This window comes from Arvicola amphibius, chromosome 3 (assembly GCF_903992535.2).
Source record: "Arvicola amphibius chromosome 3, mArvAmp1.2, whole genome shotgun sequence".
Taxonomy (NCBI): Eukaryota; Metazoa; Chordata; class Mammalia; order Rodentia; family Cricetidae; genus Arvicola; species Arvicola amphibius.
The window spans coordinates 134,161,514-134,177,977 of NC_052049.1; the positions used below are offsets into that span (position 1 = coordinate 134,161,514).

General features: G+C 48.9%; 1 protein-coding gene across 2 annotated transcripts in view; it reads left to right on the top strand.

The window, feature by feature from the left end:
- Positions 1–13,202, top strand: part of Rbpms2 (RNA binding protein, mRNA processing factor 2) — a 35,795-nt gene extending 22,593 nt beyond the window's left edge. For both annotated transcript variants that reach the window (XM_038323342.1, XM_038323340.1), the window contains exons 3-9: positions 1,777–1,854; positions 2,343–2,381; positions 3,161–3,223; positions 3,520–3,670; positions 4,133–4,278; positions 11,932–12,001; positions 12,215–13,202. In XM_038323342.1, coding sequence (XP_038179270.1) covers positions 1,777–1,854; positions 2,343–2,381; positions 3,161–3,223; positions 3,520–3,670; positions 4,133–4,278; positions 11,932–11,994 — 540 coding nt within the window. In that variant the 3' untranslated portion in view covers positions 11,995–12,001; positions 12,215–13,202. The remainder of the gene's footprint in view (positions 1–1,776; positions 1,855–2,342; positions 2,382–3,160; positions 3,224–3,519; positions 3,671–4,132; positions 4,279–11,931; positions 12,002–12,214) is intronic.
- Positions 13,203–16,464: the final 3,262 nt, after the last annotated feature.

The window sequence follows — 16,464 nt, forward strand, 5'->3', positions numbered from 1 at the left end:
CAAGATTTTACTTTTCAAAACTCAACATATAGGGCTGTAGAGGCAATGAGCAAAACACTGCCTTGCCTGCTTGAGGACTAAAGTTATGATCCCTGGAATCCACATCAGAAGCCAAGTCACAGCTGGGCAGAGGTGGTGCACACACCTTTGGTCCCAGCACTTGTGTGGCAGAGGCAGGTGGATCTTTGTGAGTTTGAGGCCAGCCAGGGTCACAGAGAAGCCCCGTCTCCAGAAACAAAACAATAACAACAACAAGAAGCCAGGTTGGGTATTGGAGAGATATCCAAGAGGGTAAGAGCACTGGCTGTTCTTCCAGAGGACCTGAGTTCAATTCCCAGCAACCACATGGTGGCTCAAAAACTTCTGGATCTTTACTTCCAGAGTATGCAACACTCCATTTTGGCCTCCAAGGGCACCACACATGCATGTGGTGCATATACACCCCATATGCCCATATGAACAAAATATTTTTTAAAGTCCGGGTGAAAGCCGTGTGGTGCTCCTTTAATTCCAGCACTTGGGAGACAGAGAGAGGCAGGTGAATCTTTGTATTTAAGGCTACCTTGATCTTTGTATTAAGTTCCAGTACAGACAGGGCTAGGGCTACTTAGGGAAACCTCAAAAACCAAACAAACGAAGACAGATGGGCAAGGTGGCCAGCATTTAATCCCATTGCAATAATTGTTTTATTTCCAGTTTGTCACCTGCTCACATACCCGGTAAACTTCGGTGTGTTTGAGACAAGGTCTCTTGTAACTGAGGTTGGCCTCAATGTCACTAACCAAGGATGACCTTGAACTCGTGCTCCTGTGGGCACTACCTTCCAGGTGTTAGGATCAGGTATGAGTGCCAGCATACTCAGCTCGGTAAACTTGGCTTTGTTTTGGCTTTAGAGACAAGGTTTCTCTATGTAGCCCTGGCTTTCGTGCAGCTTGCTCTGTTGACCAGGCTGGCTTTGAACCCGAAGATTCTCTTGCCTCTGCTGGGATAAAGGTGTGCACTACTTTAGACTTCGGCCCTTAGTACAATTTTAATAACGTTTTCTAAGCTCTATCTAGGTTTTGAGTCAAGATTATAACTTGCTCCCAGCTACTGTGGAGTCAAGTGCAGAAAACAGAAGCCGCAAGGGATCGGCAGCACACCTGCCTGTGCTCACACTCCCTGTGCGTGTGTGTTTGCCTCTCTCCAGACCAGAGCTTTCCCACCAAGGGAAAATAGAACTTTAAGTTTTAAAGATTTATTAACTCTGTGTGTACATGTCTGTGTGTGTATGCTCACACATGTGAGTTTGTGTCCATGAGTGGTGGCCAGAAGACGGTGTTTCCACTTATTTCCTGAACGTAGGCTGAAAGCCAGATAGCTACAGTAATCTGTCTCCATCCTTCTCAGAGCTGCTTATGATGTGGCTGCTCAAATCCAAACTCTGGTTCTTGTGACTGTGTAGCTAGTGCAAAACCATTAACAGTTTATGTTCTTATTTTATGGAGTGGGGCATGCTCACTATCTCAGGGTGTGGGGGTAGTGTTCTTTGGTCTGAGGAAGGATGGTACATTTATGTATGAGGGGCCTTTCCGCCTTGCCTCTGTTGTCAGGAGATTTGCCTAGAGGTGTTGGCTGAAGCCTAAATTACGCTTTGGCAGATTATAAGGCCACAAAGCTATATGTGTAAAGGAGGCCTGGGATACACTCCGTTTCTCTGTAAGCCCTACCTTGTGGATGGACAACCCTTTCCTTCCTGTCCCCTCTGACCCTGACCTCTGTGGTCTCTGTCTCTAGGTCCGAACACTGTTTGTCAGTGGCCTCCCTGTGGATATTAAGCCTAGAGAACTCTACTTGCTCTTCCGGCCGTTCAAGGTGAGTCAGGACCCGGGAGCCCCCAGAGCCCAGGATCAGGGATGAGCAGCAAGAATGAATCTCTGCTGTGGATTGAACTGCAGAAAGGTGTATCAGAAACTGAGCTCACAGATCTGGCTCTATCTATGATGGTTCTGCCGAATCTCGTCTTGTGCCAGTTTCCTGGCCCTGCCGAACCTCAGTTTTACTCATCTGTAAAGTGGAGACGGTAAAGACTCCTAACAGACTTTGCCATGCTAGGAGTTCTGGAGATTCAATGTACACACACACAGACACACAGACACACAGACACAATTAGTAGAGCATTCAGGAGTGCCCTGGGTACCACTGTACCATGTGATTCAGAACACAAAGGCAGCAGGAACTCAGCCTCAGTGAGGGGGTTGCCTCCAGAGGACCACTGAGGAAAGATGAGGCTGATGGGGAGACAGTGCTAGGTTAGCACAGTATCGGCTTCTGACCCCTGAAATGGCCACCTCTCTCCACAGGGCTATGAAGGGTCCCTGATCAAGCTCACTTCAAGACAGGTAATTTCTCTCCTAGGTGTTTCCTCCCAGCCTAGACTAACTGCTGGCAGAACTGAAACCTTTTTCCTACTGTTCGAAAGCATCTGAAGGCAGAGACCCACTCCATGCTGTCTCGCTTCTGTCCTGAGAGGAGGACAGCCTCCGCAGTTCCCTGTCAGCCTCTGTCCTTGTCTGGCTCTGGCATTCTGCCTGATTCCCAAGGCTGAAGACATTAGCGATAGTAGCTGAGCTCTGACCTCCTGCAGGAGACCAGAGCCCAGAGCCTTCAGGGGCCACTGGGAGTTGGAAGTCAGTTTTCAACCTTCCTTGTCTGCATGCATCTGCAAAGGCTTCTGGGGTTGTGGTTACAGCTCAGTGATAGAGCACTTATCAGACATGTACCAGACCTAGGTTTAATCCTCAGATTTGCTTTAAAAAAAAAAGGCACAGAAAAGGTGATATTAAATGGTATTAATGACCCACGGAATAGTGCTGCATTGACATCCTTTCATGGTGTGGTACCAAGAAGGGAGACTTAACTTAGATGCTTGTGAATCCTGAGCCTTCCAGACTTATCTTAGGGAGGATATGCCCAAGAGCTTTATTTCTTCTGTGTTCTCTAACCAACAGGGAAGATAGTGTTTCCAATTAGGTGATGGATTTTTTTTTTTTTTTTTTACATTTGTGGTACTGGGGGTGGGGAGGTTGAGTCCAGGCTTTGAACATGTGAGTGCTGCACCTGGGGTGCACACATGGAAGGCTGGAGACATGCAAGGGTGTTCTTTCTTCCCTCCTACTAGCCTGTTGGTTTTGTGATCTTTGACAGCCGGGCAGGAGCAGAAGCAGCCAAAAATGCGTTGAATGTGAGTAGACCCACAGACCTCTGAAACAGCAATTGTCCCTTTTCTGTCCACTGCAAATCTTCCCCACTGCACTCTCAATAAACACATGGATTTTTATTTCCCACCTGTCCCAGGGCAGAATCTCTGACTGCCTGGTTTGTGATGCGTGTCGTTACTCAAGGTCAGCGCAGTATTCCCTCTGCTGCAGCCCTGGGTGCACGTCTTAGAGGAAAACTTGCTTCTGGGGTCCTGTGTATTGATGGCAGTTGGCAGTATGGGTCCTTATACGAGTCGCTCTTCCTTTTCTTCCCATTTAGGGTATTCGCTTTGATCCGGAGAACCCACAGACCCTGAGGCTAGAGTTTGCCAAAGCCAACACCAAGATGGCCAAGAGCAAGCTAATAGCTACACCAAATCCCACCAGTGTCCACCCTGCCCTAGGAACACATTTGATTGCACGGGACCCTTGTGAGTGGACCTCTGATCTTCTTTCTCCTGTCCTTTGGGTCTGCCCCGGCCAGCAGGTTCTCCTTAAACTGCATATATTCAGATCCTAAGATCAGTTATCAGTCATGTCTCCTTTTCTGGGGCCTTCTTCATCTATAGCCACCACCTTGAGACTTAGCAATCTACTTCCTTCTCTCTGGCCATTTGGAGACTCAGAAAGGCTGGACTCCTGGGAGGTTAGGGCTGCACTGTTTCCTTGAAGCCTTTTTGTGATTTCTCTTTCTTAATACAGGCTGTCTATGGCCTGCTTCCAGAAATACGGTATTGGCCATGCTGAGCAAGTTCACAGGGCTTCTTTCCCTGGCCTCGGGGCGTGGGGAGTATGGTTCAGTTATTGTGCTGGGTCCCCTTTTCTGTTTGAAAGTATGCAGTGAGAGGGGAGACCAGTGTTCTGATGGTGGAGGCTGCTGTCTCCTGTTGTAGATGACCTGATGGGGGCTGCACTGATCCCTGCATCCCCAGAGGCCTGGGCCCCTTACCCTCTCTACACCACAGAGCTGACCCCAGCCATTTCACATACTACGTTCACCTATCCAGCTGCTACTGCCGCCGCCGCCCTGCATGCTCAGGTAAGCCATTCAGATGGACGAGAAGGCTCAAGACAGACAAGTGGGGGGGGGGGGGTCTGCCTACCTTGGCATAGGCTGCTCCTGTCCCTGGGGCTGCAGCAACAGAAGTGTCTTCTGCCAAGAATGTCAGCTCATGTCCATAATCTTATGATTTAGGAAACTGAGACAGGAGGAGATTGCTGGGATTTTGAAGACAGCCTGGACTAAAATGTGAAACTTGGTGTACAAAGAAAAACAAAACAAAACCAAGAAAAAAACCAAAAAAACAAAAAAACCCCAAGAACCCAGAAACTGTTGTCTTCATGGGTTTTTTGAAAGCTCAGGCTCTAGGGATCTATTTGCTTGTCCAGAGCACAAACCAAACTGGGGACACGCAGTTGGATCTGCTCTGCCTTTTCCTGTCTTTATGAGCTTTATCAAGCTTTTAAAGGCGTTATTACTCTGAGAATTAGAATAATATACAGTGCATTTGGATTGTTCAGAGTTGGAGAATTACACAATAAAGGCCAGAACTTTGCCTGGATATCTTAGAACTCCTGCTTCTTCTGGGTGGTTTTTTTTTTTTTGTTTGTTTGTTTGTTTGTTTGTTTTGTTTTTTGTGGTGGTGGTGGTTTGTTTTTAATTACATCTATATGTGTGTCCCATGTGTGCAGAGACCATATACAATTTTTGGAAATCAGTTCTTTCTACCAAGTGGGTTGTAGGAATCAAACTTAGGTCATCAGTTTGGGAGCAAGTGTCTTTACCCACCCAGTCATCTTGACAGTCCTGTTCGCTGATAGATTTTGTTTGTTTAATTATTTTGTTTTGTTGGTAGATTTATTTAAGTTTTTTTTAACAGGATGAGTGGGGAGACTCATCTAGCCCAGGCTGGCATTGTACTCCTGATACTCCTGCCTCTATCTCAAGTGCTGGGGTCATGCAACACCATGCCTACCTATGTTTTACTTTTTTGAGACAGTCTTACTATGTAGGCCAGGCTGGCCTTGAACTGTTGGTAGTGCTCCTATCTCAACCTCCCAAGTATTGGGATTACAGGTTTGGGGACTGGGCACTGGGGCAGGAAAAAAAGACAGCAACCATTTGTAGGGGAAGTTTGTGAGAGAGGAGAATGGGCCCAGAGCAGGGTGTCACTGTTGTTTCTGCTGCTGGCCATGCAGACCTTTACTCTGTTCTAACCACCACAGACTGAGCCTTGACGTGGCCATCCAGCATGGGGATTTCCTAGACTGTCAGAAGAGCACATGGAGGTAGCTACTTGGTCCTGACCTGGGTAGCGGGAAAGGAAAGGAAGAGCTTGAGAGGGAGAGTTCACAGGGAGCAGGAACTGCAGTCAGAACAACTAGGCACACCTAGGAGGCGAGGCACGGGAGGCAGCGGCAGGCCCATCTGCGAGTTTCAGGACATCCAAGATGGTTACACAGGGAAACTGTCTTCAAAATCCAAAAAGCATCGTTGCCTGGGATCTGAGTCCACGCCCATTCCTAGGTCTTTGGAGGGGCTTAGCAACACAGAGGTTGTCCTCTCTCTCAAGGTGGAAAAGGTCAGGTGCCACCATCTTACACGGTTACCTCAGCAGGGAAGTCTGTTCTGATTGTACTGGGGCCACACTGTAGTTAAACGTGGTGCTGTCTCCAACCGAGTGTCCTGGACAGCTGGAAAATTCCTCTGGGATAACCAGGGTCTTCCAGAGGGGAGGTGTATTAATACAGTAGTCGGGAGGGAGATGCGTGTGCCCTGGGTGCTCTAGGCGTAGCTGGTAGCTTGCAGTGCAGGAGCAGTGCAGGGAACTGGGGAGGATTAGAGGTACCTGCCATACTGGTTCCTGGCCTGTGATCCCAGCTCTGCCACCAATTAGCTACATGAGCTTTACCTTTGGCCTGTAATGTGTCATTTATGAAATGAAAAGGCTGACTGGGTCGGTATTCAGGAGCCAGAGACGGTGGTTTGTCAAACTCAGGAGACACTCCTCTCTGCTCTGCTGGCTGGGAGTGCTACTCTGCTGCCAGTCCCTGAGCTCTGTGGTCTCCTGCACTCCCTCTCCCAGTTCCTGTCTGTGCTCTGCTCTTTTCCAACAGGACTCCAGATCCTGGCCCTGTTACTCAACCTCGGGGTGACTTTTGTGGGGAGGGGAGGTTCGAGGTTTCTCTGTAGCTTTGGAGCTATCTATTTATTTCAGTTTTTCTTTTTTTTTCTTTTTCTTTTTTTTTTTTTTTTTTGGTTTTTCGAGACAGGGTTTCTCTGTGGCTTTGGAGCCTGTCCTGTTTTTCGAGACAAGGTTTCTCTATATAACAGCCCTAGCTATCCTAGAACTAGCTCTTGTAGACCAGGCTGGTCTGAACTCACAGAGATCTGCCTGTCTCTGCCTACTGAGTGCTGGGATTAAAGATGTGCACCACCACTGCCTGGCCCCAGGCTGATTGCATTGTGTAGCCAAGGGTCAGGATGGTCTTGAGCCTCCCATCCCCCTCTCTCCACCTCCAAAGTGGTGAGATTACAATCGGGCAACACCCTGGTTTTACACGGTACTCAGAATGGAACTCAAGGCTCATACATTCTAAACCAGTACTATCATGGATCTACATCTCAAGGGTCCCTTTTACTGTTTGTGTTCTGTGCTTTTTGAGACAGGGTTTCTTGTGGCCTAGGATGCTACCTTGAACTCCTGATCTGCCTCCATTTTGGAATGTTAGGATATAGCATTCTCTACCACACCCAGCTTCTTGTCAGGATAAAGTACTACAGAAGTGTTGGGATTTGTGATGGCTGGGGCAAGAGGATGATTATAATTGTATGGCTGTCTGAGATGTTACCTTCTAGCCTTCCTGGGAGCAGGAAGGAGGCCACCCTAAAGCACTGGTATATTTTAGAGGCAGACTAATGACTGAAGAATCTTTAGTTCTGACCTTGTTTTTCAGATTGACTAGACACCCATTTCCTTAGTAGTCAATGAGGCCACGAGGAGGTAGAAATGGGCATGCAAGCCTGTTCCATGGAGTGATGTTTTGTTTCCCTCTCTCCTGTGTTCCATGACAATACTTCACCAGAAGTGTCTAACTAAGGAAGTGGACACTTTGAGCCCAAGTGAGAAGTTTTGACCCTGAGGACCAATAGAAAAATGAAAGGCAAGGAGGTGACCTTGAGAAAAGGTAGCCAAAATGCAGAAGGCAAGACGTGTGGGAACTAATCTCCACTGTTGCTCCCCTGCCAGGCGCATCCCAGCTTCATAGCCCTGTGGCTGCACTGACCAGACCTCAGGAGGGCCCTGAAAGGAATCGAACCTTCACCTGAGATAGGCGTTATGGCCTCTGCCTTTTATTCGGCTGGCATTAGGGAGGTGGAGGCTGGAGGGTCAGGACTTTAGGGCTAGTTTTGACTGTATAGCAGATTTGAAGCCAGCCTGTGCTGCACTGAAACTCTGTCTCAACAACAAAACTTTCCTTCTAAGCAAGAAGGCACGAAAGTATGTGTGGCCACAGACTCCCTTGCCTGTCTTCAGTGTAATGGGGCTTGTGACAATCCAGGTGAAATTCATGAATGAAAATTCAGAGCAGCACATGGCACAAATATCTCAAAAAACATTGAAGCGCCTACAGATCTGCATTTAGGGAGAAAACCACACAGATTGGGTTTCCTTTAACATTGGCCTATCCTACTTCAAGGAAACCTTTTTCTTTTTTTCTTTTTTTAAACAAGAAGCCTTAAACTGCTAGCAGTCCTCCTGCCTCTGCCTCAGTGCTGGAATTATAGACATGTGCTGTCATGCCCAGTGATGGCTCTCTCTCTCTCTCTCTCTTTCTCTCTCTCTCTCTCTCTCTCTCTCTCTCTCTCTCTCTCTCTCTCTCTATATATATATATATATATATATATATATATATAATGAATACAATGTGCTGCTGGCATGTATGCCTACAGGCCAGAAGAGGGCACCAGATCTCATTACAGATGGCTGTGAGCCACCATGTGGTTGCTGGGAATTGAACTCAGGTCCTCTGGAAGAGCAGCCAGTGCTCTTAACCTCTGAGCCATCTTTCCAGCAACCTGGCTGTCTCTTTTTAAAAATTCTTAGATTTTGGGCCTGGTTAGATGGCTAGGGAGGGTAAAGACGCTTGCCTTCAAGCATGGTGACCTGACCTAGATCTCTGAAACCCATAGAAGGATGAACGGAGAGCACTGATTGAACACGCGCTCAGACGTGCACGCTTACATGCGTACATGATAGATAGTAAATAAATGCATAGATTTACTTACTATTTACTATTTTTGATTAACTATGATTCATTTACTACTTATTGGGAGTGGGAATGTAAATAAATCAATAGATGTGAGTCTTTCATAACATTTCCTATACAGTTAATCTTGTTTGTCTTTCAGCTTTTTGAGACAAAGTTTCATGAGCCCAAGGCCAGCCTTGAGCTCATTCTCTTACCTCTACCACCTGAGTTCTAGCATTGCAGGCATAGACACAGTGAGTGCCCCCTGGAATTTAGTCTTCAGATAGTTGGTTTTCCACATCAGGTGCCTGGATGGCACATCGTTGTATGAATGTGTCAACTTCTGACAGGTTTCAGAGAAGTTGTTGGGAGCTGCTTTTGTTTCCTGCTGCACATTGTGGGCACCTGGCCTGGTTGTATTCCTAGACCAATCCAGAGCCACAGTGCAGACTTGACAAAACTTGTCAGGCAAGGAATGAGGTTTGCTGTTGCTATTATTATCATTAATTTTTTAAATTTACCATTATGATGATGATTGTGGACATGGGTGCCATGGTGTACTATGGCTGTCAGAGGGCAACTTTGGAGTCAGTTTTCTCCTTCTACCTTTTGTGGGTTGCAGGTTCCAACTTCGGGTCATTGGGCCTATGTGCTAATAGCCACTGAGCCATCTCACTGATCCTGGGTGAAATATTATTTTAGTTGGTTTTCTGTCCAGTGAGGCTCCCATCCTTATTGGCTATTCATATTTTTTTTATCATATAGACTCATTCCTTTTTGGTAGACTTTTTATTCAGTCCTAAGATCTGTGAGGGGAACTGAGGCTGTACCCCCTTCCTCTTGTCCTCACGTTCTCTTCTTTCTTGGCGGCAGTCCTTATGTAGGATGGGGAGATCCCTCAGGTAGCTGTGAACAGCTGAAGGCCCTGAGAGGATGAGACTTATAGGGTCCCTCACATTGCTGGGCCTGGGTGGTGCCATGCATTGAGCTAGGGCAGGAAGAGGAGATGAAGAAAGAGACTGGGCTGCTTTTAGAGGAACCCATGCCACAGGCATATGCAGACATATTCCACAGCAATCCACTGAGTACATCCATTCATTCAAGTGCATTCCCTCTGCATCAGTGGCCTAACTGTTCTGGGTCCATAAATGCCCCAACCCCCACCCCAAGATACCCTAAGATATCTTGACTCGGGGGCTAAGGTACTGCTGCTGTAGTCTGAGCACCTGGGGGAGTGGGCATGGGGAGACTTTCAAACAGCCCCCTGTGTGGAAGAGGGTGAATCCCCTGTGTGTGGTCCCATGGGCTCCCAGCCAGTCAGGTACTAACGTGGGACTGTTTCAGCTGGATGAAGGGTGGCAGGCAGAGCCCGTGAGGAGATTCTGAGCTGCCTAGAGCCCTGAGCTTGTCTGGTGGCAATACTGCTTCTAACTCTTACATCCTTGCCTGTGAGTAAGTTCTAGCGTCTAGCTGGGCATCCAGCTTCAGGGGGTATCCCCAGCCCAGCAAAGGGCCAGAGGAAGCTCCCTTAGAGCTGTCAGCCAGGAGAAGGAAGAGCCCGCCCTGCTATGTGCCAGGTGGCAAGTGTTAGGATAATCAGCCCATAATGTCTCGTCATCATCCTGGGAGGGTGTGCTGGCCCAAATGATGTTCTTCTCTACAAGCCACATGGAGAGTTGGAAGAGTCACAGGAGCAGCTTCTAGGGCAGTTCCCTCAGCCCAGAGGGCCTGGCCTTGGTCATAACCTTTTTGCTTACCCAAGAGCCAGGAATCACATGCAGCCAAGTGGGCCAACTGGGTCTGCCTGCTACAGCTTCATGGGTGTTGTCTGAATGCCCATCTTCTCACCCGTTCTCTACAGGGACTCTTAAGCACCACCCCACTCTTTCCCAGGGGAACTCTAGGCCCTCCTGGATGCTCAGATCCCACTTTTCCATCAGGCAGCTTTGGGTCAGGCTGGGACTGACATGCTTCTTGGCATGTGTAACCGGGACAGGTGCCTTCCCTGAAGCCTTTGGCAGCAGCTCGGCTGTCCTTGCCAGGTGTCTAGCTCACAGAGAGGGATCCATGCCATTTTATTGACCATTCTCTGGGAATCCAACCTTGGGGCTGCTGCCCTGTGGGGCTTTTTGTGATTGCCACATTTTAGGTAGCTGCAGACCCAGGCAAGGAAGGATAACCTGAAGCTCTGAACTCCTGCCTGAAACCTCAGCAGAGGTTTAAAGTCTCTGAATTTATGAACCTTGTAATAAGAGTATGGGAAAGATGGAAAGGTCAGAAATGGCTGCATTGAGGAATTGCCAGGGCTTTGCGTAGAGACCCACGCCTTGAAGACCACACTGGTTTTAGTTGTTTTACCTCCTGTCCTGCTTGCTCTTTACAGCCTTGTTTGTTTTGTAAATAGACCAAGAAACAGATCCAAACAGGGGTGGTGGCACACGCCTTTAATCACAGCCATTGGGAGGCAGAGAAGGTGGATCTCTGAGTTCGAGGCCAGCCTGGTCTAAAAGAGCTAGTTCCAGGACAGACTCCAAAGCTACAGAGAAACCCTGTCTCAAAACAAAACCAAAACAAGCAAACCAAAAAACCCAGAACCAAGCTGGGTGGTGGTGGTGCAGGCCATTAATCCCAGCACTTGGGAGGCAGAGGCAGACGGGTCTCTGAGTTCGAGCCAACCTGGTTTATAGAGCTAGTGCCAGAACAACTGAGTCTACCCAGAGAAACCCTGTCTCCCGGGGCAGGGAGGGTAAGAGATTGAAAACGATACAAAGAAACAGCACAATGTGTCAAGCTAGTTCTCCTTTTGAGACTTTCGCAGGCTAGGCATCACTGGTGGCAGAGTGTTTGCCTGACCTTCATGAAGCCCGGGTTCAATCCTCAGAATTGCATAAAACACAGATTTTCACTCCTGTAATCTCAGCACTCAAGAGGTGGGGGCAAGATCAGAAATGCAAGGTCATTTATTTATTTTTGCAAGGTCATTCTTACTTATATAGTAAGTCAAGAGATTCATGAGATCCTGTCTCAGAAAAATACTCAAACACCAATGGCCTGGTAGACACTTGGTGCCAAGCCTGATAACCCCAGTTCAGTCTCTGGAGCTCATGTGCCGAAAGAAGACCGACTCCCACAGGTTGTGCTATATAACCTGCTCACATATGCCGAAGCATGCATGTATATATGTGTGGGGTCCAAATGCTGGCATGTCCTCCTCGTGGAACCCTGGCCCGCAGAGGAGGCAGGCCAGCTAATGTTTCCCCATTATCAGGAGAAAGAAGCTGGTGCTGAGAGGTGAGTAACCAACTGGTCCTGGCTCACCAGGTGCTCAGTGACAGCCTGGACAGCCACAGGGCCTCTGCTCAGATTCACCCAGCTCCTGCTGAGGACTGAGGTGAGCAGGCAGCTGGCACGTGTTCCCTGACAGTGGCTTCTCTTGCAGGTGCGCTGGTACCCCTCCTCGGATACCACTCAGCAAGGGTGGAAGTACCGCCAGTTCTGTTAGCTCCTCAGTAAGTGTTGGCTGCAGAGGTCAGCACCTTCGCGCTGGCTGCTCACATGGCCGTGGGTCCTCTGTCTGGTGCTGAGCGCTTGCTAGGGCTGTTGGCTCCAAAGCCTGTTCCTTTCTGCCCTCTTCCTGTCCCCAGCGTCCCCTTTCGCAGCCTCCGTAGCCAGCTCCCGTTCTACTCTGCTCATGGCCACCTCTCTCCCCGCCCTTCATTCAGGTCTAGTCGCCCTGGAGTTGGTCCTGGCTTGAGTGGGGCCCGTGCGGAACTGCTGCTGCCCTCTAGATCTACACTGTGAATCTGAAGCCCGACGTTCTCCCAAGGCCTTCCAGGCGGGTCGGGAGGCTAGGCCCAGCTTGCTGGCTTTGCTGGGAACCCAGCACAGCCTGACCTCCTGCTCAAACTTACTTCTGTAGTTCCCATCAAGGAAAAGGGACGTTTAATTTTGCATGTTTATGAATTGTGACACTTAAACTTGTGCATACGCGTGTACGGTTTGTTCCCGCACTGTCGCCATAGCAACAGGTCTTGGCACTGGAGGCTTGTCAAGCCTAGTCTCTCCACTCCTGACTCCTACACCACCCTACTTCAGGGAGGCCTGAGCCTCGTCCCCGCCCCGCCCCGCCCCGCACACGTGCTCACACACACACACCTGCAGTCTCCATCCTCCTAGCGGCAGCTCCGCAGCCTCTGACTTCACTCTGATCAGAGTCCTGCGCTGCCGCCTCCTCCGTGGGCTGACAAGCCTAAGACGCCTTCCTTGTGCTTACCTCCCCCAGTGCACCCCACCCTGCCACCGCTCTTCATCTTCCTGAACTTTGAAACCAACCAAAACGTGAAAAGTATTTTTGTACCCTATGTAACAAAATATTTATGGATCATAAAGGGTTTTTCATGTGTTTACCATTAATTATTGAAGAGACCTTGTTCAGCCTGTCTGATAAGTTTAATGTTTAGTTTGAAGCATGAAGAAAGGGGTTTCCGTTCCTTAGCAGTCGGCCCTTGTGTCGAGCGTTGGTTTAAGAAGAATGAGATGAAGGATAAATTGTGCAATTTTGATTTATTTTAAAGCATGTCTGTGCTTTACCTTTGGCCTCTTTGGACTGTGGGTGATGTCTGGAGGTGGCTCTTGGAATTGCTGACCCTGTGAGAATGTGAAACTGGATCATAAATGAAATGCAAAATAAAAACCTGAAGTGACTGCTGATTTTTTTTTTTTTTTTTTTTTGCTTGTATATTCCGTGGGATCCAGGCTGCGGGATGACCAGAGGGAAGCCGGGAACAGTCTTGGCCCAGGGGCTTTCTGGCTGGGGATACCTCAGAGTTGTTACTGTTATTGTAGACGTTATTGCCTTGTAGTTAGCTGAGAAATCAGTCCCAGAGTGAGGAATGACCTTCACCAGGGTCATACAGGTGCCTGCTGACCACCATCCTGTCATGTATGATGAATTAACTCTTTGGTAAAGGAATTCTGAGGGCAGAGAGCTTTAGTCCCCGCACCCAGTCAGGGACCTGAGTGTGCCTTTGTCTGCCTTCCTTTACCCTCCTGCCATGTGGTTCTCTCGAGCCCTCTAGGAAGAAAAAACTGAAGTTGGTGTGCATCTGTGAGGCTGGCCTGTGGGCCACAGAGGAGACCCATAAACCTTGCCCATGACAGGTTAAACTAACTGTGCTGTTGGTTGTAGACTGCAGCTGATACCTGGGAAGAGAGCAGAAGGCCCCCGAGGTGGGCTGTGCTGAGAGCCTGGGATGGCTTGGACAGGGTGGTCAGGACGCCTGTGACCCCCCTGGACTCTTCTGTGACATCGGGTTTCAGTGTAATGAGAGAAGTGGCTTGAAATCATCTTCAGCTCCTACTGGATGGCTGGAGTTCTGAGTTTGCTTTTTTGTCCACCCTGGTCCTGGAGAGCAGGGCCAGTAGAAAGGAGCTTGCCTCCTGCTGCTTGCCACTGGGCAAAGCTGCAGTGGCAGTGGCTGTGGCAGTGGCTGTGGCAGTGGCAGTGGCAGTGGCTGGCCCTGGTTGCATGGATGACTGACACCTCAGCCCTTCTCTTAGGTGGCTTGAGTCTGGGGTGTTAATTGCTGACAAGTATGTTGGGGTGACATGTATCTAGGTGCTGAGTGGGCTAGAGGAGCACAGGAAAACACAGGCTTTGGGGTAACTTGGGTGTCAGGTGGGCCAGAGTGTCAGGAGGGAAGGCACCTGCACTTGTACCAGGAAGGAATTGGGCCTTTCTAGTATCCCTCACTGGTGTGTGATCTTGCCAAGCAAGCAAGGGCCTTCCTGACTTGAAGCTCCTTCTCCCACGGGGAAGAAGCTGTTGTATGCTTGACAGCCCCCTCCTAGAGCCAAGCCATGGTCTGACCTACTTCAGCTGTGTCAGGATCCACTGGGTCTTCCCGAGTTGCTGAATTATTTAGTTGGGGCGCCTGGGTCTTTCTGAGATGGGTAGAGGACGCTACTCCATAATTTAAAAGGTCCCTATGCCGGCGGCTTCCGGGGAGGAGGGGACTGGGTCACGCTTCACTGAGCAGGGCCTAGGCCTTGGTCCGATGAGAGGAAGTAAGTCCTGCAGCCTTTGCAGGACTTATGCAGAGAGGCTTCCATGGACTGTCACATCTGGACGGAGCTTGAGTTGACAGGCAGAACCACCCATAGTTAAGGAGTTGCATGGTAAGACTGAGCTCAGAAGCAGCCTTGCGCAGAAGGTATGCTCTTCAGAAAGCCTGCAGGTGTGTCATCCTGGCCTCTGATGACAGGACTTTGATTAGGTGATGTCCCCTTGACACATACCAGGATCATCAGGGAAGAGGGAACTGAGTATGCCTCCATCAGATTGGTCTCTAGGCAGGTCTGGGGGGCATTTTCTTATTAACGACTGATGTGCGAGGGCCCAACCCTCTTTGGGTAGTGCCACTCCTGGGCCGGGGTCCTGAGCTGTTCAAGGAAGCTGGCTGAGCCACCCGTGGTGAGCAGCATCCTCCATGACTTCTGCTTTATCCTGCCTCCAGGTTCCTGCCTTGGCTTCTCTCGGTGGATCGTGGCCTGGGCTATGTAAGTCAAATAAATTTTTTTCCTTCCCAAGTTGCTTTGCTTTTGGTCATGGTCTTTTTTTCTCTGTAGCTTTGGAACCTGTCCTGGTACTCACTCTGTAGCCCTGGCTGGCCTCAAACTAAGAGATCTGCCTGCCTCTGCCTCCCGAGTGATGGGATTAAAAGTCGTACCACCACCACCACCACCACCCAGCTTTGGTCATGTTCTTTATCACAGCAATAGAAACTTAAGGCAATCTTCCCTTTTTAGAGGACCCAAGAGTCAATGAATATTAAGTTCTTTGGGTGTGGGTCCCTTCTCTATCCAAGGAAGAGACCATAATTGCATGACCCTGCTTTGCTAGGAACCAGTGCAGAAGATGCCTGAGAGAACTGGCTGCCACCCCTACACCCTATGAGAACTTGGCTCCCGACAGATTACTTGGTTGGCTTGCATATTTTTGAGGTCTTGTAGTTTAGTTTGCAATTATTAGTGATGGCAGTCCTTACCATGGAGCCTTTACAGGACAGTTGGTTTGTAGGCTCCAAGCTGTGGGGTTGCCTTAACTCACACACTGGGAATCAGTATTGGGTAAGAACCCAGCCGATGTGGGCCAGAGGTGTGTAGAAGGACCAGGATTCATCTGCCTGGTTGAACCTGCAGGCAGTTTCCTGAAGTCTCAATGAAACCATTTTGGTCTTGGGGTTCTGTTGGCTTGTGGCAGATCCTTGAGAAAGGGGCCTTAAACACCTCAGAATGCGGTTTTAGAAAGTTCAGGAGAGACTGCCACAGCCTGCGATGAGTTAGGCTCTCACTTTGTCTCCTGGCCTGGAATTTGCCCAGGCTGACTTTAAACTCATGGTAATCCTGCTGTCTTCAGCCTCCCAAGAACCAAGTTTTGAGCATGTGATACCATATCTGGCATTTAAAGTGTAGATTACAATTTTTTAAAAATTTATCTATGATGTATACAATATTCTGTCTGTGTGTATGCCTGCAAGCCAGAAGAGGGCACCAGACCCCATTACAGATGGTTGTGAGGCACCATGTGGTTGCTGGGAATTGAACTCAGGACCTTTGGAAGAGCAGGCAATGCTCTTAACCTCTGAGCCATCTCTCCAACCCGTGTAGATTACAATTTACATACTCTGTTTTTGTCAGAGATTAAAGTGTGTGTGTGTGTGTATAAGGTCTTATTTTGTAGCCCAGACTGGCCTGGATCTCGCTGTGTTTTCTAGGCTGGCCTTTTACTTGCATTAGCCCTCCTGCCTCAGCTTCTACACCATCAGCCACCATGCTTGTCCCTGAAAGTTGTATTCAGTTTTTGTTTTTTTCATCTAATGTTCTACTTGGGAAAGGGGGCAAGGGAAATGGGTCAGAAGCCCCAGAAGCCCAGAAATCGTAGCGCATGACCTCAGATATTGTCACACTACAC